The sequence below is a fragment of the Cnephaeus nilssonii genome (assembly GCF_951640355.1).
Source record: "Cnephaeus nilssonii genome assembly, chromosome: 15".
NCBI classification, from domain to species: Eukaryota; Metazoa; Chordata; class Mammalia; order Chiroptera; family Vespertilionidae; genus Cnephaeus; species Cnephaeus nilssonii.
This window is the reverse complement of record NC_137086.1, coordinates 37,888,796-37,911,047: the sequence shown is the minus strand read 5'-3', so window position 1 is coordinate 37,911,047 and position 22,252 is coordinate 37,888,796. Positions and strand designations below refer to the sequence as shown.

The 22,252-nt window shown below is 43.3% G+C and overlaps 2 protein-coding genes across 2 annotated transcripts in view; one reads left to right on the top strand and one right to left on the bottom strand.

Moving 5' to 3' along the window:
- RAB1A (RAB1A, member RAS oncogene family) overlaps positions 1–4,855 on the top strand; it is a 37,153-nt gene extending 32,298 nt beyond the window's left edge. The window contains exons 4-6 of the mRNA XM_079792415.1: positions 2,196–2,291; positions 3,437–3,568; positions 4,036–4,855. Coding sequence (XP_079648541.1) covers positions 2,196–2,291; positions 3,437–3,568; positions 4,036–4,233 — 426 coding nt within the window. The 3' untranslated portion in view covers positions 4,234–4,855. The remainder of the gene's footprint in view (positions 1–2,195; positions 2,292–3,436; positions 3,569–4,035) is intronic.
- A 1,098-nt stretch (positions 4,856–5,953) lies between these two features.
- Positions 5,954–22,204, bottom strand: CEP68 (centrosomal protein 68). Its single transcript, XM_079792414.1, has 6 exons — positions 22,071–22,204; positions 18,746–20,272; positions 17,221–17,343; positions 14,257–14,353; positions 10,233–10,405; positions 5,954–9,160 (listed from the first exon to the last, which is right to left on the bottom strand). Exons 2-6 carry the CDS (start codon positions 20,270–20,272, stop codon positions 9,137–9,139), a joined length of 1,944 nt encoding a protein of 647 aa, XP_079648540.1. The 5' UTR covers positions 22,071–22,204; the 3' UTR covers positions 5,954–9,136.
- Positions 22,205–22,252: the final 48 nt, after the last annotated feature.

Sequence of the window (22,252 nt, the reverse complement as noted above, 5' to 3'; positions counted from 1 at the left end):
GAGAGTAAATGAGAATTATATACAAAGGGTGATCAATTACAGAGGAAGGTACTATTATGTAGAGTCAGGAGTTTTCAGAGTGGCAAGGAGACACCAGAAAGTTTATTCTTTGGATATCTTGCTTAATCATTTACAATTCTTTGTTAACATTTATGCATAAACAGTTTCTTCTTTGTGCTATTTTTGTGCAGAGGGTTGGTGTGTGGAGAAGGGAAGGAAGAACTTTCTTCTGTATATAATCCTTATTACCCCTCACAGAGTAATTGGTTTTCTCATGTTTGTCTCTCCCACTTAAATGAGATAGCGCTGTTTTGTTCATCTCTGTAACCTTGAATCTAAGTGCCTAGTGTAGTGTAAGCATTTTCATAATATTTTATTGAGCAGCTTCTACAGGTAGGCATTCTGCTAGGCATTTTACTAACGTTAGTTTATTTAAACCCATTTAACAATCTATAAGTTGAGTTACACCAAAGATTTATAGATGAGGAAACTGTTAATTGACTGTCCCCAGCGTTAAATAACCAGGAGCCTAGATTTGATGTTTTGAAGTCAGATTGGCTTGACTCCAAAGCTCAGGCTTCTCCAAGGAATCCTGAAAGACTTTGACACTTTAAAAAAATATATATTTTTATTGATCTCAGAGAGTAAGGGAGAGGGGGAGAGAGAAAAATCAATGATGAGACTGAATCATTGATTGGCTGCCTCCTGCACGTCCCCTACTGGGGATCGAGCCCGAAATCCAGGCATGTGTCCTTGACTGGAATCGAACCAGGGACCCTTCAGTCCACAGGCCAACGCTTTATCCACTGAGCCAAACCAGCTAGGGTGACTTGGACACTCTACTGATACAGATCTAAAGTCTTTTGGGCTCTCAGGCCAGTACTTTGAACAAAACAAAACAAAAAAAAATGAAGCTGTTGTGACTTGTTTTCATTTGTTTTAGATGAATGATGTTAACTTTATTTGATTCATTAACTTTTCCCCTGGAGTATGTTAAATTACAGGCATTATATTTTACTCCAAGTATAGGTTGGTATGCATCTCTATTTTCCTATGTAAACATTATCACATCTAGCAAAACTGACACTGAAGCCTCAGTATTATCTAGTATCCCGTCTGTATTAAAATTTCCCCCCAATTTGAATTTAACAGCTCTTTGTCCGCTGGAAAAGACAGTGATTTCACTGAGTGCTCCTGAAGCAGTTTTGTTTTTTTAAATTTTGCCATTTAAAACATTGGAGAGGATCAATGCCAAGTTCACAGACTCCAGAACTTTCTAATCCCCTCCCTATAAAGGCTATTGCATCTTGATCTTCACTTGTCTTAGACTTCAAATCCATTTACTTTTACAGTAACTATTCTGTTATTTCTCCATTAATCAAGATATTACTTTTTACCAGTATCATAGGTGTTACCTTTTACCAGTGGGGTAGGTAGCTATTCTAATTATACAAATTTTTAAAGAGGCCATTGTCTAAGAGCAATTTAAACAAAATTCTCATTGTCCTTGTTAATACCAAGGCTTTTAAAATCTAACAATTGAGTTTCCTTTCAGTTTTTTATTAAACCCAGAATTTTAATATAGTAATTTAAGTGAGTGTTTTTGGTGTTTAAGTCTAAATGGTGAAGTGTGGAAAATTGCTTTTAAAATGAATTTTATGAAAGTATTTTGAATCATCTTCTTTACATTGTTTTCCCTAGGATTAAGATAATACTTTCCAGAGATGGTTAAAGTGCTCTCTTGACTGGGATTTACCTTAATTAGATCCTTTCAGTGCATTCCATGATGCTAAAACATGCTAGCAAATGATATTGTCTTATGTGTGAGGGTTAAAGGGGTGTAAGGGCAGTAGCCTTCCTAATCAAGTCAGCCTGTTGATGCAGTCATTCCGATTGTCTTGCACAGTTCTAAGAATGGTAGGGAGTATGAAAAGTATGACATAGTTCTTAATCTCAAAGAGCTGGTGTAATATTGGTAGCATAACCATAAGCTAAATTGTAGGCACTACTTTTCTGGACCTTCAGGTATTTAGCAGTTATGTATTTAGTAGTGTGAGCACTGAGGGCTAATGTTTCCATATCAAATCCTGGTCATTTCTGTACACATGTAAACTAAACTGTTCCCCCTCCTCCTGCCCCTTTCCCCAACTCTATCTTAATGGAATTGTTTGGATTTCTTGATTATTTTATAATAGTGGGACACAGCAGGCCAAGAAAGATTTCGAACAATCACCTCCAGTTATTACAGAGGAGCCCATGGCATCATAGTTGTGTATGATGTGACAGATCAGGTAAGTTCCAGGAGGAAATTGTGTTACAGTGACCAAGTAGGAAGTTACTATTTGATAAATAGCTATCCATTTTATTTATATGGACAAAAACTAAACATTATTTGGGCACCTAATGAATTGGTCAGCCAAAATGTCATATTATTTTCCTTAAGAGAATGTTTAGTATTTGGTTTTACATTTGCTTTCAGGGACTCTGGTTATATTTATTATCAACTGAAAAACTGATCGTTTTGACAAAGAGTTTATAGGGAGCTGTAGGTTATTTGGCTTATACCATTTTTTTTTGGTGTTAAATATTAACGAATATGCCTAATAGACTTGTCAGAATTGTCAAAAACAAGATTATGAGTCTGCCTGTGGAGGTTGAGCTAGAGGAAGATTTTAGGAGGACAAAGAATATCTGAAGATAAGCTTTTGAGAGGTGGTGGTGGAGGTACAGGGATAGCGTAAAGAATGTAGTCCAAAGACCATACGAATTGTTGACAGAAAATTAGAAAATTTCAAGTTTTTTTTTCTATCAAAGAATAAAAGATAAAAGTTTAGAACTTATTTTTCTTATAGCAAATGTTAAATGTCACTTCAACTATGATATAGCTAATTAAGAGATAACTGGAATCATAAGACTTTAGATTCAATGCCTTGAGAAGTATTAGGTGATACAACAGGAGAAAATAGCGCTAATTTCAAATCTCATGTCATTACCATGAAATACTTAAAAATAAAAATTTTCTCAATATGATTGTGGTAAAAAAACAAATAAGCATCTTTGGACCCATTTATTTAATTTTTTTGTGTCTCTAGTAGTAACACTTAAGCTATCTATTCATAAGTCAAAATAATCAAATTTCAATTTAAATTTATCAAATTTGCTTGAGCTATAGTTTGATGCTGAGCTGTATTTCTCTGTCAAATAAGGTATTTTTATCCTCAAGCCTTCAAATTCTAATTTATTTAGGTATGGATAGTCATTGTAATATTATCAGTTTACTTCTTAACCAGCACTATAGTAATTATCTTATAGCTAGAGTTGCTTCATTAACTCTTCTTAGGTTAAGAAAACACCTCTTTTATCTCTTGCTTCATTAGAACAGTTGTTATATAGAATAGAGCTATATTATCATCCTTAAAAATGTCTGTCTTCTTAGGAGTCCTTCAATAATGTTAAACAGTGGCTGCAGGAAATAGATCGTTATGCCAGTGAAAACGTCAACAAGTTGTTGGTAGGGAACAAATGTGATCTGACCACAAAGAAAGTAGTAGACTACACAACAGCAAAGGTATGTTTAGAGTTGATTTTCAAATTGAATTTGAATTATGAGTCATACAATGATCACAACCACCTTTTGCTTTTAAAATGGCACTAGAATACTTTAAAATAACAATTTTTTTAATGGTGTCTGTTTGGATTCAGTGAACTTACAGTCTTTCCTCACTGCTCATTTTAGACAGAAATGCACTAAAAGTGAAAAAGATTTTTTCAGCCCTGACTGGTTTGGCTCAGTGGATAGAGCATCGGCCTGTGGACTGAAAGGTCCCAGGTTCGATTCTGGTCAAGAGCATGTACCTTGGTTGTGGGCACATCCCCAGTGGGGGGTGTGCAGGAGGCAGCTGATCGATGTTTCTCTCTCATCGATGTTTCTAACTTTCTATCCCTCTCCCTTCCTCTCTGTAAAAAATCAATAAAATATATTTAAAAAAAGAAAAAGATTTTTTCAATGTTAATTATGCTTTATTATTCTCTTAGGAATTTGCTGATTCCCTTGGAATTCCATTTTTGGAAACCAGTGCTAAGAATGCAACGAATGTAGAACAGTCTTTCATGACAATGGCAGCTGAGATTAAAAAGCGGATGGGTCCTGGAGCAACAGCTGGTGGTGCAGAGAAGTCCAATGTTAAAATTCAGAGCACTCCGGTCAAGCAGTCAGGTGGAGGTTGCTGCTAAAATTTGCCTCCGTCTTTTTCTCACAGCAATGAATTTGCAATCTGAACCCAAGTGAAAAAACAAAATTGCCTGAATTGTACTGTATGTAGCTGCACTACAACAGATTCTTACCGTCTCCACAAAGGTCAGAGATTGTACATGGTCAATACTGACTTTTTTTTTATTCCCTTGACTCAAGACAGCTAACTTCATTTTCAGAACTGTTTTAAACCTTTGTGTGCTGGTTTATAAAATAATGTGTGTAATCCTTGTTGCTTTCCTGATACCAGACTGTTTCCCGTGGTTGGTTAGAATATATTTTGTTTTGATGTTTATATTGGCATGTTTAGATGTCAGGTTTAGTCTTCTGAAGATGAAGTTCAGCCATTTTGTATCAAACAGCACAACCAGTGTCTGTCACTTTCCATGCATAAAGTTTAGTGAGATGTTATATGTAAGATCTGATTTGCTAGTTCTTCCTTGTAGAGTTATAAACGGAAAGATTACACTATCTGATTAATAGTTTCTTCATACTCTGCATATAATTTGTGGCTGCAGAATATTGTAATTTGTTGCACACTATGTAACAAAACAACTGAAGATATGTTTAATAAATATTGTACTTATTGGAAGTAATATCCAACCGAATGGTGATAAGTATTGTTTTAATTCTTATGGTTAAAGGGAAAGAGAGCCTTGCATTATTCCTAAAACATCCATTTGTGTGTGCAACAAGGGCATTGTAGACCTACCTTAGAGCAGCATCCATTATGCTTTCCAGATAATACACCTAATAAATGACCTAGGGAAGCTTTCTGCTGGGTAGGATTTTAGCCAAGCTTAGTGGTTCAGGGAGATTAAATTGTATGGAAAACAAGTTTATGCTATATAGCCTGTTATCTCTGATCCTTCTCTAAAACCATCTGAAATGGCTTCATTAATCAATACTTTAGTTTTTTTATGTGGTAAAGGTGGAAAGCATCACCTTTCCTTAATTGGCAAATGATCAGACCAACACATGTGCTAATATTTCTTCCATGCTCGGGGTCAGATGCCAACTATTTTATCCTCCACAACTGTGTAACTTAGGTTGGAGGAGAGGTAAAGCATTAAAAAGTAGAAAGAAGGAAAATTTTACTATTTGATTGCCCTAATTTTAGAAATTATTTCCCTAAAAATTAACTGAAAACATGAACGTTAGATGGGAATAAGTGAGAGAAATATATTTATTTCCGTGGGATTTTGCACATGTGAGAATTTTGTTAAATAGGACCTTAAAGATTCTAGGGTTTGTTTTTTATTGTGGGAAACAGTCTTTTGCTAACACTGGCATTTTAAGGTAATAGAAATCAAAGGCTGTTTTCCTGGGGGTTGAAGGTAGCCACCAAAATATTCTTTACTTAGGGGCTTGGGATGTGGTTGTTGGCAACACATTTTATGGTGGGATCTTGAATTCAATGATAAAATTTAAATTAAAAACAAGCCAAAAACTAAAGGTTTTTATTTTTATTTTCACTAAACAGGCAATTGAAATACATGGTACAAAAATAAGTGGTAAGATTATTGTAAAATGAAATGGACAGAATATTCCACTTAATTTTCCTTCTATGAGAATTTCACAATAAAATCATAGTTTTACTTTGTATTATAGATGTGCTTGTTGGATCTATTCATCCTCACATAAGGCATCTGAACTCAAATTATCAAATTGTTATTTGGGTGAAGATTTTTTAAAAAAATGCTTCAAAAGGTATTTTTGCTTTACAATATGGTATAAAGGGGGAAATAATTCAGAAACTATCTTCTAAAGTAGATAAAAGATACAAATGTTAGTGTGACGCCATGCACTTCAGTTTTATACAGCAAGTTGTTCAAACTGTCAGCTTATTCTTGGTGAGTTGGCAAAAACATTATATGAATTTATTTTAAGATGTAAGCATATTTACACACTTAGTTTTGAAAATTTTAGTGTTCTTTCCCCCATGACAGTCAAGACTGGAGCGGAGTGTACCTAAGCAAGATGTTTCAGCATGCTCCATTGTTTGCTTTTATGAGTATGCCAATAAATGCAGTCTTGAAAAAAAAAGTCCCATTCCTACCCCCTTTTTCAAGTACACACATTTCAAGCTACTATGGGCTTTTATCTAGTCACTTGTTGAACTATAAACTGTAAGTGACTACCATGAATTAGCTTATGTAAGAGTAAGCTAAATCTAAACAGTGCAGTCTCTGGGAAATCCTTGGAGAATGACAGCTATTTTGGTCTAAGCAGTAACTTCCTATTCTTTGACCTTGGATTGAAATTTCCTTTAGCATACACGTTGCCATTGCAGCATATTTTTACATCAACCCTTCTTTATGTTCCCATTTAAGCTTCAAAACAGCCCTGTGTTGTTGACATTGTATTTGATTTGCAGATGAGCTCAGCCATTGAGCTGCAACAAGAACCTATGTCTTGAAACTAGCAATACAGTTCTTAGTACTGCCACCTCCCTGTGGAATTAACTTTTACTAATTTAAAGGACTAGGAAATTTTCCTAGAGGTAAATTTGGGATTTCATAATCACACTTATGCCACCATAGGCCACTATTGTCCTTAAGACTAATGTGTACCACTGTGCACTGGCCAGCCAGGCCACTTGAACTGTAACCCAGCCATGTTGGCTCATGGAAATGTTGCTGGCATCCTCCTAGGCTGAAACAATTTCAGCTTCAATTTTAAGGGAGGTCTTCAATTTTTTATAGCACTGCTGAAGATGTAATTAGCCACTGTGTTGATACTACTCAGTGGCATTCTCAGCTAGGTCTAGAATGAGCACCCTTCTGTCACACTTTATTTCAAAGGAGATGAATAAAAACCTTGAGTTCATCTCTAGGTAAAGTAGTACTTTCTTGGGAAACAGTACTTTGAAATAAAGTACCCTGAAGATTTCTATCATTACAATTATTAGGTTGAGTCGGAATAGAATGGCATATGCAGCCTTCAATTACTGTAACTCTAGCCAGTTTGTTTCTAGAGGGTTGTCATTTTCAATTTTTTTTTCTGACCTATAGACTTATTTTCATGCCTATCAAATAGTACTAGTAAATATCTGGGTTGAACTCCTAATGGCTACCCTGTAACATACTCAGTGGAAAGTAAAGGCATATGCCATTTTATAGCCACATCAAAGGGAAGGTGACATATAACAATATAAAAACAGAGGCTATTAGACATATGTGCCTTTTTAACCAGTTCTAGGCTATTAAAATTTATGTACGGAATCAAGATTTAATATGGAGAATCATAATACAGGCAGAATCTTCATACACGGTTTAATTCTGATCATGCCCTTAAACTAAACATTACGGTAAATCATACCATAGTAGCAGCAGGCACTTGAAATACTGAATTTTATATAGCTAGTATTGAAATTTTATATAATTTCCCAGTGACTATGCAGTCTGAAATTTTAAAGCAGAAAAAGTTACATTTATAATAGGACTTTAGTTCATATGGATGTGGGTGAGATGGTGTTGAATGTTATGTGGCTCAGCCCCCAAAACTAAAGTCCTAAATTCCTTTTAAAGAAAGTAATTTGGTACTAAATGTTTTGTTCTGAGGGGTATCAGAAGTTTGCTTGTGAGAGTAATTGTTCTATCATCATCATCTTTTGATTAAAAATGACTTGTTCATTCTTTACAAACTTAAAAGATCTTCCTTTTTAAAGCACCTTCCTCAAATGAGAATCTGGAAGGAGTTTGAAAAAAGATCTTTAAGTGCTTAGCTCATATATTTAAGTATGAAGAACCCTTTGCTTAAATCTTAGCCCACTATAATGCTAAAATTATATGGGGGGAAATGTACTTTCTTCATTCCATGTTAATTCATAGCCCAATAGAAACTAACTGGTTTTGTTTTTGCATTATCTGTGGTTACCGGTAATGGATGATTACTTTGCTTTAAAAGCTACAGAATCGATGTTTTAAATGGTTGATCTGTAGATTTAATTCTATCAAGGTACTTACACGTCAACTCCCAAGCAACAAAAAAATTCCTTTTTTTCCCCTTCACTATTTACGGCCTTAGTTTCTGTAGTTAACGAGGCTGTATGTATGATCCTATCCATACCCTTCCCTTCCCTGACCTTGGACTACTCTTCCACAGGAGAGTAGGAATGGAGGGGAGCATCCTCCTAGAGGTATCCTTAAGATGGCTCATTAGTCCATAGCCTTGCTGAAGCTCAATGGCAATTCCCAATGTCCCCAACACACTGTCCTTTAAGATTTTTGTTAGGGAGGCAGATGGAGCCCTACGCCCTGAAGATGACAAAAGGTCTAACCCCCAAAGTAATTTGTAGAGGAATTTTCTATGAATTTGGAGAGTTAACCCTTTGCACTCGCTTGCTTTTTTCTCGATTCCTTTATTCTAATGCTAACTGTGTCACACTCGACATCCGAGTGCAATTAAAGTCTCTTCTAAAGTCTTCTAAGTGGGACTTACAAACCTAAGCTTAATTTTATGAAAAGACCCAAGTTCCTGACCAACCAACCAATCTTGTATGCCTGAGAGTACTGAGTATTTGGTACCTTATTTCTCATACCAGCCTTCTTTAAATGATCTCAGTGCATGGACTAGTTTAAGAGCTCTGTCTGCTCTTTTTAACTGGGCAGAGGGGAAGAAAGACCTATAAGACTATTAACATTATTTTATCAAAAGACTGCAAAGCCACATGCTCTTTGCAGAGAAGCACCAAAGGAACACCTTAGTTTGGAAGTACTCGTTTTAAATAAAAATAGTAATTCAATAGCCCCTTATCTCAGGGAAGAGAAAGGCATTTTAAAGCTAGTACATTAGGTTTAAGTTTCCCCTTTGATTATCAGTGTTAAATGGCTCTTACTTTCTTCCTGAAAGTTTCCCACCAGCCAGGTTTTGGGAGACAGATTACATCTCTGCCTGAGAAGATGCCTGAAAGAGAAAGAGAAGCATTTATTACAGGCAGAATGCTGCAGAGGGGGAAATACAACAAACATTTTAGAACCAAAACGACTTGCTCAATTTCTGATACAAATACATGGACTCCTTGCTCGACATACCTGGATTTTATCCTTTACCTTATTTTGTCAGATCTAATCTGGAAAATCTGAGTTAGGCACCACATTTTGATTGGAGAGGCAATTTCAGAGATAGTATGGTCCAGTTGTCCCAAAGTGGGTAACAACTCCCTACACTCTCTCAGCCCGCCTCTCCTATCATTCAGTTGGACCTTTCTAGAGATCAGAAGAAAGTTGTACTATTAAGTTTCCAGGCATGTTACCCCCATCTATCCCCTCCTAGCCTTTTGTGGGAAAGGGAGGTGTGGGGAGTTATCAGTAACAGGGTCTATAGGCACTGAGTGCCGTCAGTAGTTGCTTGTAGAAAGAGTATAAAATGAGTTGGGTGAGAAGAGCAAGTAGGTATAGATAAGTTTTGCTGCTGTTGCCTTTGGGTGCTGGTGAAGGGACTGCCATAGAAATGGGAGCATGGCATCCTACTCCTCAGCAGGCAGCATGGGTGAAACAGTAATGTAAAACACAGCAGTGAGCCTCTGTCCTCACAGGAAGACCCCCCCACCCCCGCCGGCCCGCCCTCGCTTCTTCCTGGCAATGGTAGCATCTCCTCTCCTAGCATCTCATTTAAAAATTTTTTTTTCCTCTTTTTTTTAGCCTCACCCAAGGACATGTTTCCATTGAAATTTTTTAGAAGAAGGGAGAGAATGTGAGAGAGATGCATCAGTTAGTTGCCTCCTGCACGTGCCTCAATTGGGAATGAACCTGCAACCTGGGTATGTGCCCTGACTGGGAATTGAATCCACCATCTTTTGGTATATGGGAGGACGCTCCAACCAACTAAGCTACACTGGCCAGGGAAACATCTTATTTGTTTTAATAGCTCTTGGCTCAAGTTTCTAAGAAACAAGCAAATGTCAGAGCAGGAGCTCTGTACCCTAATCCAGCACTGGGGTCTGAGGAGGGACGTTCTCTTGGGTTATTCTACTTACCAGGCTCATCCCAGTCACATCAGCACTACTGTGTGCCACTGGTGTGTCTTCAGGGATGAGGGTGCAACCAGCCAGCATGTCCACAGAAGCTAAGATTGTGTCATACAGGTGATCTGCGTGGCTCTCCAGCTCGCTGGGCTGCTTTGAGATCCTCCTGAGGACATCCTTTAACACTAACAAAATAATTAGGCCAAAAAAATCATGCAAGTTATTTTCAAAAGAACATACAAGGGTATAGCATTTTACACAATAGTTTCAGAATGTCCACTCTTAACAGTGACTCTCCAGGAAATACTATTGCACTGGTGGATCTTTTAATTTATGATTAAAGTGAGGCAAGAATTTCTTTGGCTCTACTTTGGAATTACATAATTCATAAAAAAGCAGACATGGTTCTGTGGTGACTGGTATTATCTGACTTTGAGAGATAAGACTCAGGGCACACCCACATCATGTGGAGCAAAGGCTTAAATGAAAAAAGCCAGGATTAGGGCTCCTGGTCTTACTACCAGGTCCTATTAGCTTCTGTTGGCTGGGGACTGTCATTTAGCTTGTGCTCGGGTAGTCTGGTAACATTTGGGGATCCCTGTGAACCCCTTTTTGAGTTCTAGAATAGATTTCAAAAGAAAATACCTAAAAGCAGGCAAAGACAAGATAGTTAGTCAGGCCGGCATTTCTCGGTGGTTGAGCGTTGATGAACGTCATGGTTCAATGGCACATGCCCGGGTTGCAGGCTCAATTCCCAGTGTAGGGTGTGCAAGGAGGCAGCCGATCAATGATTCTCTCTCATCATTGATGTTTCTCTTTCCCTCCCTTCACCTCTGAAATCAATAAAAAGATATATTAAAAAAGGATAGTAAGGCCAATATTCCCTCCACACCAAGTGTTCATTTGAGAAGGGGATGGGCTGGGTTCAGAGTGCATCCCATATAGCAAGCTTGTTTTTTTCTTAAAAACTACATTTCCTTTGTTAAAACAGAAAGGCTGCTCTAGTTTCCTGTGCTTTTATCAACTGTGTTAACACTCTTCCTAGTTTCCTGCCTCAGCTGCAACTTCTGCCAGCAGTGGAAGGGAAAGGGGAAGCTGTGTATCTGCAGAGGATGCTGACGGATGGGCAGAAGTACAGGCTGGCTGTGTTGAGATCAGCCCCAAGGGAGCCCTATCAGTGCACAGTCATCAGGGCAAAGTGCTGTCCTGACAACTCATGAGAGCTGTGAGGGCAAGGCCTGGCAGAGGAACGCAGCCAGGGTGCACAGTACAGCTCACCTGTGAGGGCACCTGGGATGGGCTCTCCCCTCCACGTCCACCAGACCTTTGCCCAGTCTCCTGTGTGCTATCAGTGGAGTTCAGGGGACCTTTATATTTTTAACCTTTTGCACTCGGATGTCGAGTGTGACTCGACACGGTTAGCATCGGTAGCAGCAACAATAATTTGAAATATAAAAAAATCCAAATAAATAAGTTTGTATGAAAAGAAACTCATTTTTTATTCTACTGCCGCACTTTGTAAAATCTGGGGTATTTAAAAAATTAAATCCCGAGTAGAATAAAGGAATCGAGAAAAAGGCAAGCGAGTGCAAAGGGTTAAACTTCTATTTTAGAATGTTAGAGTGTTTGGTTCAAGTCAAGTAAAAGGAAAGCTGTGAATAGGAATGAAATATTTCCCAGTGAGATCTTATGTTTTAACTAGAGGCCCGATGCACGAAATTCGTGCAAGAGTAGGCCTTCCGCCCCCCCCCCCCCCCCCACTCCCCCCCAGCTGCCGGCACCAGCTTCCCTCTGGTAGTTGGGACCCGGGCTTCCCTTGCAGCCCCGGCTTCGTCTGGAAGGATGTCCGGTTTAATTAGCATATTATGCTTTTATTATTATAGATTTTATAGTGGCCTGTTTCAGCTTGATGCCAATAGGTTCCAGCCATTTGATCCAGTGTAATAAAGAGTTTGTTGAGATAGGACTGTAATGAAAACCTGCCAGATTTCTGTGGAGAGGCCTTTGGCAGGAGGCTGAGATCGGGACATTTTAAAGGGGAGTTCATCTGGTTTCTCCTCCCCAAGGTTATGCTGTGGCAGAGGCTGGGAGGAGTGTCTGTGCTTGAACTCTTACCGTGTGCCCTGGAGCAGCGGTCACCAACCTTTCAGACCTCACGGACCACCGGTTGGCGACCACTGCTCTGGAGAACACCTAGTTGGAAAAACTCTGTGAATATCAAGGGGAACTTGTGATTTCCACAGAGCAGTCAGGTTCCTGGGTGTGCCAAACAGGATGGGGAGGGGCATTGTGTCAATCTGAAAGAGCCCAGATACACAGAGCCTGAATACTACAGAAACCCCTAAAGCCTCTTATTTTGACAGTAAATACCTCTAGACTCCTTTGAGAGAAAGGCAAAGTGGGATATTTTTATTACAAATTAAGCACTGAGAAGTTTTCTGAATTGTTTTTTAAATGAAGGTCAAAGAACCTGTGGCCTTTAAGAGGCCCATTGTTACATGTGGTCTCTGGGAAGGGTTTCCTGGTATTGAGCTCCTTCCCTTCCTGCTCAGGCCCCTGCCTGCACCTCCACACACTGACAACAGCATAGGAGCCAGCATATACTAGTAGGGGCTGGAGCCAGGCTGCCATTCCTTGTGTGACCAAGGCAAACCCATTACTCCACTGAGATGACAGTAGTAATAGTATCCATCTCACAGGGCTGTGATTAAATGGAAAAAAAGTGAACTGTTTCAGCAGTGTCTGGCACACAGTGTTCAGTCAAGTACTGGTGTGATTACAGGTAGCAAAGGAGCTTGGCATACTTAATTTCTGCCCCAAATAGTACAAGAGAACACCAGAAGAGCCAAAACAACTGCCTCCCAAGGGCTGGGGATTGTAAAGGTCTCATGTCACTGGATAAGCACTACCCTTTGGAAATCCCTGCAGTGTCTCCATGGCTCCTTCAGTTCTCAACCCTGGTGATTTTTCTTTCCAGGGGACATTTGGCAATGCTGGAGATACGTTAGTTGTCATAACTGGAGAGGGGTGCTATTGGCATCTAATGGGTAGAGGACAGAAATGCTGCTCAACAGCTTACCATGCACAGGACACCACTCTCAAAGAAGTATGTGGCCCAAAATATTGGTAGTGCTGAGGTTGAGAGAAACTGTGCTATACCACCTCGTAATATGCACCTGCCCACTACTTCCGGTCAGGAAAGGGCAGCCTCAATGCCTCTCAAGCCCGCAGGTCCTGCCCAGCTTTGCTTATACTGTTTGCTTCTAGCATAAACACCATCTCCAAATCTGAGGCACAATACAGATGGCTTTTTAGCACTTGGATGTTGAGTCTCATAGGAAACTATGGGCTGCTTTTAGGGACCCATCACTTCATTGCTTTAAGCTAGCATTCTCCTACCTCATCCTCCATATCACATCCACCTCCAGCAAAGGTAACACCATCATAAATCTTTGTACCACGAATGCTTTACTGTACTCTTGTTTGTGATTTTCACATTTTCCTATCTTGGAAATCCACCCTACAAAACAGGCTTGAGCTTAGTTTGTGCACCACTGTCCGCCCTGTCCCCTCTCTCAGTCCACTTCTTCAGTCTATTCCCTCAGAATAGACTGACTGCTCTTGAATCCTGAAAGAAATTCTTCCTGAAAGCAGATAACCAGAGGGGTTTCGCCTGCACTGGGAAAGGAGAGAGGAAGCCCTAAGGGCTCCCCATTGTGAACACCCTAGCCAAAAACCAAGGACAGCTGGATTAAAACCAGCATTCCCACCCAGGACACCAGGAAAAGATGAAAGCAGAAGCAAGAGTGTTGCTCTTACAAGCCTGACACGACTTCTCGGCTTACCTCTGTGACTGCCTGCCACATGGTGTCGTTGCGGGGACAGTGATGATGTGAGGGGCTGGCAGTCATGGGAATCCAAGGCAATGGGTGCATGTGGGAGGGGCTTCGGCACTACCGGCTCCTTACCAGTGAGTATGTGGGGCCCTGGACTGCTGCTGACAGGCTGGCTAAATTCAAAGCCTCAAGCATCTCACCTGGGGTGTTATCCAACAGGCACTGAAGAAGAATCTCCCCTTCCTGTAAGACATTCTCCGCCAGGGACTGGTGTTCATCTATGTCTTTCTTAAATTGCTTAAAGTATATCAGAAAAAAGAAAAAAAAAGCTTTGTTACTCTCACTTATGATCCCTTGTAGGGTAGCTTGATTTCCCTCTAACCTGTAATGTAAACCCACTGATCTTCAGGACTCTCCAAGTAAACAGTGTAAAGTTGAACCACCTCTTTAGAGCCCAAGGTAAATACAGAGGCAATATTTTTTTCCTGTTGAAAGTTTGACAAGAGAGTTTTCCCCCTTGGTGGAGCCTGGCTTAGCAACAGCGTGGAGTCAGAGCTTCCTTCTTGTGCCACACCTCATAGGGTAGGTTTTCTTTATATTCATAGGCAATGGGATTCTTAAAAAGTCCTCTATTCTAATGGAACTGGCAAGTAAGAGCCATAAGAGATGCTGTTAACGTGACCACAGGGGGATATAGGGAGGATATAGGGACTGCTGCCTCCCATATCCTCCCTTAACGTCCTGTTCTGTGTGGACTTTAGGCCTTGGGAAGGCATCAAGGAAGCCGAGTCTCCAAAGGAGCTCATCTGTTTCTCCCTCACAGGTACCTCGGCCTTGTCTTCGATTGTTTTTGATGCACCTTTAGCCCCTAGGTGTAAGAGTCAAATCCATGACCACTTTTAGTATAGGGTGCAGAATGTGTTTCACATTCTGGTTATAATTTTCCTCCTGGATTTACTATATTCCTGTCTTCAGCCCTAATATCTATACTTATTATTTTATTCTTTAGTATTCTCAATAGTCTATATGCAGCCACAAACCCACTGCTATTAAGACAAAGTATGTGAGATAAGAGTACAGATAAAATATTTGAATACACTAGAGGCCCGGCGCACGAAATTGGTGCACGGGTACAGTCCCTAGGCCTGGCCTGCGATCAGGGCCATCGTCCCCAGCTGCCTGCAGCTGGCCTTGTCCCCTGCTGCCACCCATCCCCGGTTCGCCATCGGGTGATCAGTGCCTGACAGCCGGGGGAAGGGACCGAGAGGTCAGCTGTTCCCGCCTGCTTGCCGGCCCCACCCCTGCCATGGGTGGCCATCAGGCAATCAGAGCCTGCCGGCCGGGAAAAACAACCAAGAGGTGGTCAGTGTGCCTCACAGTGACTGGTCCAGCAGTCGTTCTACCTTTAGGGTCAATTTGCATATTACCCTTTTATTATATAGGATAGAGGCCTGGTGCATGGGTGGGAGCTGGCTGGCCTGCCCTGAACGGGGCCCTAGATCGGGATGGGGTGTGGTCCCTGCTAGGGGGCGGGGTCGGCCTGGGTGAGGGGCCACGGATGGTTTGCAGGCCGGCCATGCCCCCAGCTTTGTCTATCCTGTCTAATTAGCATATTACCCTTTTATCAGTATAGATACCCACACTCATGCTTATATTAGGTAGGTAACATGGGTCAGAGTAGCTTGTACATGGGGAAGAGGTTGACGGAGTGGTCTCAGTTCTGTGTGTGACACAAGGGCTAGGCTTCACTGACCTGCAGGAATAACTCCCAGCTCAGATCTCAGCTCTACCCCAAAGCAAGAATGTTGCTCTGGTTGGCCTGGAAGTTGATGCACTGGACTGACTGAGGGACACAATAGAGGGAATGGAGTTGTTTCACTTGGCACCTACTCTGATGGGGGTGGGGCTGAGGCATGCTGGAAAGGCCACCCAGGTAAGTCTAACAAGGATAGTTCCCTCTTCCCACAATGATATTGCCCTTGGGCCTCTGAGAGGTGGGCCCAGCACATGGAGGACCCTCAGACTCAGCTTTGCTTAGTGTATTCTAGGCAAGGAACTCTCTACATAGCAGGAAATAGCATTCCCACTAATGTGGAGCAGCTGGCCCACCCAGATGAGACTCCTCCCTTAAATTTTACTTGGCCCCAAGCTGGAAAACAAAGGCCCTCCATCCTGCCTGGGTGTGGTGGGAGCTCTAGGCTCAGCCCAGGCTGGTGTGGCCCTGGCTCAGGAAATCACCACCTCTTTTGCTGAAGGCTGTCGGTCAGGTTATTATGTGGGAGAAATGCAAAGAACTGTCCCAGAAAAACCCTTTATAGACTAGCATCAGGCTGAGACCACAAACACCCCTGCTCCTTCATTAGAGGTTATAAAGACTTGGCCAACCAGACATGCCAGAAGTCATGGGTAGGTCAGTCAAGGTTAATGTTATGTTTCGGGTAACTGTACAATTTATCATCCAATTTAGAACACTGGGGATGAAGGGGAGCCTATTGATAATTATGCCAGAACAGCAGGCACAAACTCAGCTAAATATTTTGATTCAGAGTTGTACTCAAAACCACCATTAAAGAGATTTTTAAAATTAAAACCTCAGTTTTTTTAGAGAGAGGCAAAACTCCCCAAAACAAAACACTGAGATGCAAATAGAGCTGTATCTTTGTATAAATACCATCAAAATGCCCTGGGTATGTTCTGGAGTCCGTACAAGTTCAGCTTAAACACTTAAGTATCAGTCAGTGCTGTCCAAAAGATCTGTGGTGATGGAAACGTTTTACCTGCACTGCAGCTCCTAGATGAATTCTGACTGAACCCTCGGAATGTGGCTATTGCAACTGAGAAATTTGGATTTTTAATTTTGAATAGCCATATGTGCCTAGAGACTCCATAATAGTACAGATGTATGCTTCTCAATCCCTGAGATATTTGGAAAATTACACTGGAAATCACTCTTAAGTATTTTTGATTGAGGATAAATGCATTTTCTCCAAACTCTATTTGGCTTAGGAAATAACTGATATATTTTAGTTTTTTGGCATTAAGAATTTGAAAAGGACCTATGATTAGTTTTCAGGTAAAAGTCAACTGAGCCACAACACACAGAGCATGCTATTTAAGCTTTTACTTTGTAATCAAGTGACTTAGCCCCCTCTCATGAGTATTACCCGGTAAAGCTGCAGAGAAGACTTGAGACCCGTAAGGCTGGACTTTGGTGGAGTCCAGTGGTCGGTAACATCTGCTATGTTATACAGCCAGTGGATCAGCTCGTCTAGCTGACAGCAAAATGTCTGTGTGGACAAATAAAAGACACATGCTGTTTACATTTTCAAAAGGCTAAAAATATCCAGGGGATTCTGAAGTGGACTGTGCACCAGCCCAGAGCATTCCTTCACTTGAGGCTTTGGTCTCTTGTCCTCCCCTGCCTGTCCGCACACCATGACTCCAGACCTCTGCCAGGGCAACAGGAATAGCCCACCTTGGTTCTGTCTCCCCTCAGCCTGATATGACACAAAAAGGACAGACTCAGAAAAGCCAGCCCTGCATGGGAACAGAACAGAGGTGAGGGCAGGGATGGGAAACAGCACAGAAGAGGTATGCCTGCCACAGAAACCAGTTCCTGGCTCAGCACCACTAACTATCGGACTGTTCCTGGGAAAACTGTGGACATAAATGACTGGTCATGACTCACCTGAATGTCCGGCTGACAACTGACTGCACGCCCGAACTGCTTCCACGCTGCTCAGGGAGTAGGGCCCCTAAAATCCTGCCAGCTACTCGCCCTGGGGAGGCTGTGAGCCAAGCACTTTACCTCATCATTTATCTTTTATCACAAAGGAGAATACATGCTAACATTTCTCCTACCTGCTTTACAGTTCAGATGAAATCACGTGGGACATCTTGAGCAGGTTATTGCACAACTCCAGTTCTAGGAGCCATCTCATGGGTACACGGCCCTCTGGCTGGCCACCCTGCTGCGGTGCAGATGTGGGTATCCACGTGCTCACCTGGGGCTCTCCCAGTGTACGTAATTTCTGAACATACCTGTATCAGGACTATGCAAATCCCACCCTCCCTCAACACGAATTATTTCATTTAATCCACACAACACCCTGAAGTGTCACATCACATTTTCGAAAAGCAAACTCAAGAGATTGAGCTGAATTCCAAAGACAGCAGTGCCATGATTCAAATTCAGATCAGCCTGACGCTGACATCCCTGTTCCCTGTAATATTCATTATATCTCCAGATATTCTTGGGTGGTCCATGAGAGGTTCAGTGGCTAAGCAGTTGAGGAAACGGTATATCTAATAGCCCCTAACTCTGCAGTTACACCACTTTATTAAGTTGAAGCTCCGAGAAGGCCTGCAGTCAAGAGAGCACTTGTGCAGAGCACCTCTTGATCTTCAAGGTCAAGAGCCTTGGGAAGCAGCTTGGGGTAGGAGTCAAGATCTCAGGCTCCAGCCCTTGTTAACTGTAAGTGGGCAGGTTGCTTAACCCTTCGCTGCCATTTTCTCTGAAAAATGAGAACAACAGTCCTTACTGGGTAGCGAGTTGTGAGGATTAAATAGGATAAGGTACAATACAGTGCCTGGCACATGAAGTGTGATCAATGTTACTAAGTTTTGTTATTAAATCAGTGGGCAGGGGGAAGAAATGGGACACCTTTACACAAGCCTCTTAATGTTTACCTTCACACAGTGCATGAGTGATTCTTTTCCCGGCTCTCGTCCTCTCCTGGGAGGCTGCCCTTTACGGTCTGGGTCCGAGAATGTCTGCCGGTCCAAAATAACTGGCAAGGAGGAGCGTGTTCTCAGAGGTCCACAGGAGGCCCCCAGTGCCTGGCTGCTCACCAGACTGCCGTCCCCTGCAGAGTCTCTTGCATGGAGAAAGGAGCGGAACAAACAGTGGTTCTGCTCCTCAAGCCCCCCAGGCCCTCTGGGGACAGCCCCGGAGGGAAGCTGGCTTTGGCTGGAATCCGATGGGAAGGAAGTGGGCCCATCACTGTTCGACACATCCGGGGAGCTCTGCCCTTCAGCAGCTCCAGTGGGCAGGGTCACCAAAGTAGGAACAGAACCTAGATACGAAACCAAGCTAGAAACCTGTGTCAGCCGAGTGGGCAGGGCAAGATACTCGTCGTCACTTTCCAAGTCCTCTTCTGGTTTCCATCCAGACTCCATGCAGGCAGGGCGCTGGAAACCTTGGCCAGCCCCCTTCTCTCTTTCTGGCCCGGATGAAGGCCATCCTCTATCCCATGTCCTCAGTTGGGGAGGGCCCACCTCAAGGTGCGTGCTCACGGTCCGCCAGTCCTTCACACCCCTCAGGGCTGGCTCTCTCCTTTCCCAAATAGTGTCCTTGCTGCCTGCAGCCCTGGGAGTAGATGTGAGCTGGCTACAAGATGCCAGCCCCACGCTGCCCTGCTCCTGGGGTACTCCCGAGTGCCACCGTTTAAAGCTTGGCTCTCTGGGCCCAGAGAATGGCAGGGCACTGGCATCCGCTGGTGGGCAACTGTGGGAGACATTAGTGGGTGACTTTAGAGTGCTTGCTGGGGAGACAGAAAAACTATCCAGGTCTACACCTGAATCCTGCAGGACAGGGTCAGCCAGCATGTGGCTTTCAAGATGCCTTGGGAGCCGAGGCCTGGGCCTAAGTGGGTAAGTATAGTCCAGCAGCTCTTCATACTCTTTATTCGGGTTCCACAGGGGGGAGTGGCGGTCAGGGGAAGGCGGCAGGGAATCTGGCAGTACGCAGGCCCAGTACTCGGCTTGGAAGGATAGATGCCTCCTGCGCAACCCAGGAGCATCACCCCCAGAGGACACAGGCTGTGGAGACCACTGGAGCTGAGGCCCTGGTCCCACCATGGAGGGGGCCGACTGGGGGCCAACCAGCTCCAAGGAGGAGGAGACCTTGGCAAGGGAGCAACTTTGAGGCTCTGCCTTCTCTTGGTGTCCTTGGGAACTGCTGCCAGGGGATGAGGCAGAGACACTGCAGCTGGAAAACGGAGCAGTGGCACCTGGGCTCACCATGGCCCTCCACTTTGACGAGAAAGGGAAACCTGAGAGGTGAGGCTGTTGGCTGAGCGCCAGCACCCGCGGTGACTCCACGGGGGATGGGTCATCTTCGGTATCAGCATCATGTCCTGAGCAAAGGGCTGTGGCTCTGGGAGCAGTTGTAGTCTGAGGTAGCTCCTCTAAGGCAGAAAGCCTGGTGTCCTCCATCTGCAATGAGAAGAGGGAAGAAAAGGTGATAAGTAAGCTACATTTCTTTTTTTTAAAACATAGATGTATCATAGTTTTATTATTTCTTTTTTTAAAAATATATGTGTTTTATTGAGAGAGAGGGGTAGAGAGATAGAAACATGGATGAGAGAAGAACATCACTGATTGGCCGCCTCCTGCACATCCCTACTGGAGATCAAGCCCGCAACCCAGGCATGTGCCCTGACCAGGAACTGAACCTACGACCTCCAGGTTCCTGAGTAATGCCAGCTGGGCTACATTTCTTTCTTAGATGATAAATTGGGAGTTTTCTTTGGGGAGCCCAGATGACATCCAGGAGAGGTCTTGACATGAGTCTGCTACCCAATGCAAGAATCAGATAGAGTGCTGCTAGTGGCAGCATGAGACTCTTCCCCAAACTGATCCCACCCTCGGTCCTTTCAAGAGTTCTTCCTCCGCAGACACTCTGCCTGTGAGAACTCGAGCGCTTTAGCATGCAGAAGCTGGAACACACTGCCTAGCCTTTCAGAAAAGGATAGATGAAGCCTCAGTCATTCTGTCACTGACAGGAAACACATTCAAACCCACTCAGCTCAGCTCATATGCCAGTGGTAATGAACACTGACAAAATGATCATTCGTCTCAGCCTCTTTACTCTGACTTTTTATCTGCTTGATGAAGAACTTGCCCTGAGGGAGGCCGACAGCACAGTAGTTACAGCCATGGGCTTTGGAACAGATAGACCTGGTGCCAATCCCTAACTGCCACCTTCGAGATGTATAACTTTGAGCCTTGCTTCCCACAACTATAAAGTGGGGATAGTAATAGCACCACTTCCTCAGGACATGAGGATTATATGAGCTCATGTATGAAAAGCACAGGGTGAGAGCTTAACACACAATAGGAGTTACAATAAGCAACAGACTCACATCATGAAACAGCCCAGTTGGCTTACGTCCTGCCTGACTGAATCTCTGACTCACAGGTTCCCTGAGCCTCCCACCACCCTGGCTCCCAGGCAGGTGGGCCCAGCTTCTGTTTTCTCCCACAGTCACGCTCAGAGGCTCCTCGCAAAGAGAGGCTCATAGGGGCAGCATGCAACAGCCAAGGCCATAATGACACCGAAGAGATCAAAGTCATTCCCATGAAAGGGCTTGGCAAGCAGAGCACAATAGGATGTCAGAGCTGGGAGGGACAGGTCACACAGTTCACCTTCCAATTATACTGAGGGCCTGAAAGATTCGGTGATTTGCCTGAGGTCACAGAGGCAGGCAGGACTCCTTGCTCCATGTGATTCCCACTAGGCAAGACTGCCCTGCACTCAGGGAGGCGCAAAACAATTTTCCCTGCCCAGCAACAGTGCTGCCCACCACAGGGCAGCTTTGTGAGGTTTCCTGGGTTCCAAGGACATACAGTCTCAAAGCCCTCAGGAGACCACAGCTCTGGGCCCTCCTTCCTCAAGTCTCCTCAAGGCCCCCCTGAGGCCTTCGGATCACCAAGTCAGAAATAGGACAGGGCTCCCCCATTGAGAGCATTCCTGGCCCACCCCTCTGGGTCATTAGTCTCTTAAGGAACAGGAGATGCTGTGGACAGAGCCCCCTGCTGGCCCCAAGGCCCAATTCTCCAGATGAACCTGTATAACAGAAGTCACCATACCGACGAGATCAAAGTCATTCCCATGAAAGACTCCCCCAATGCCCCACCTTGTACAGGGACTGGGAAAGCATGTAAAATGGTGACAAAATGCTGGTGCACACTCCCAAAAGATAGCATTAGGCAAATGTACAGTGCCACTGACCTTAGTAGCTACCTGGCTTCCCACAGAATGCAGATCTCCTGTCCCCACACCAGCAGGAGGAAGCAGGCAACTGAGAGCAGGCTGAGATGCACCAGCTACTGGCTCCCTGCTGGTGTTGCTGGCCTGTGACTGGCAGGCTCCAGAGGGGCAGCAGACAGGGGCAGGTAGGCCCTCTGTCCCCC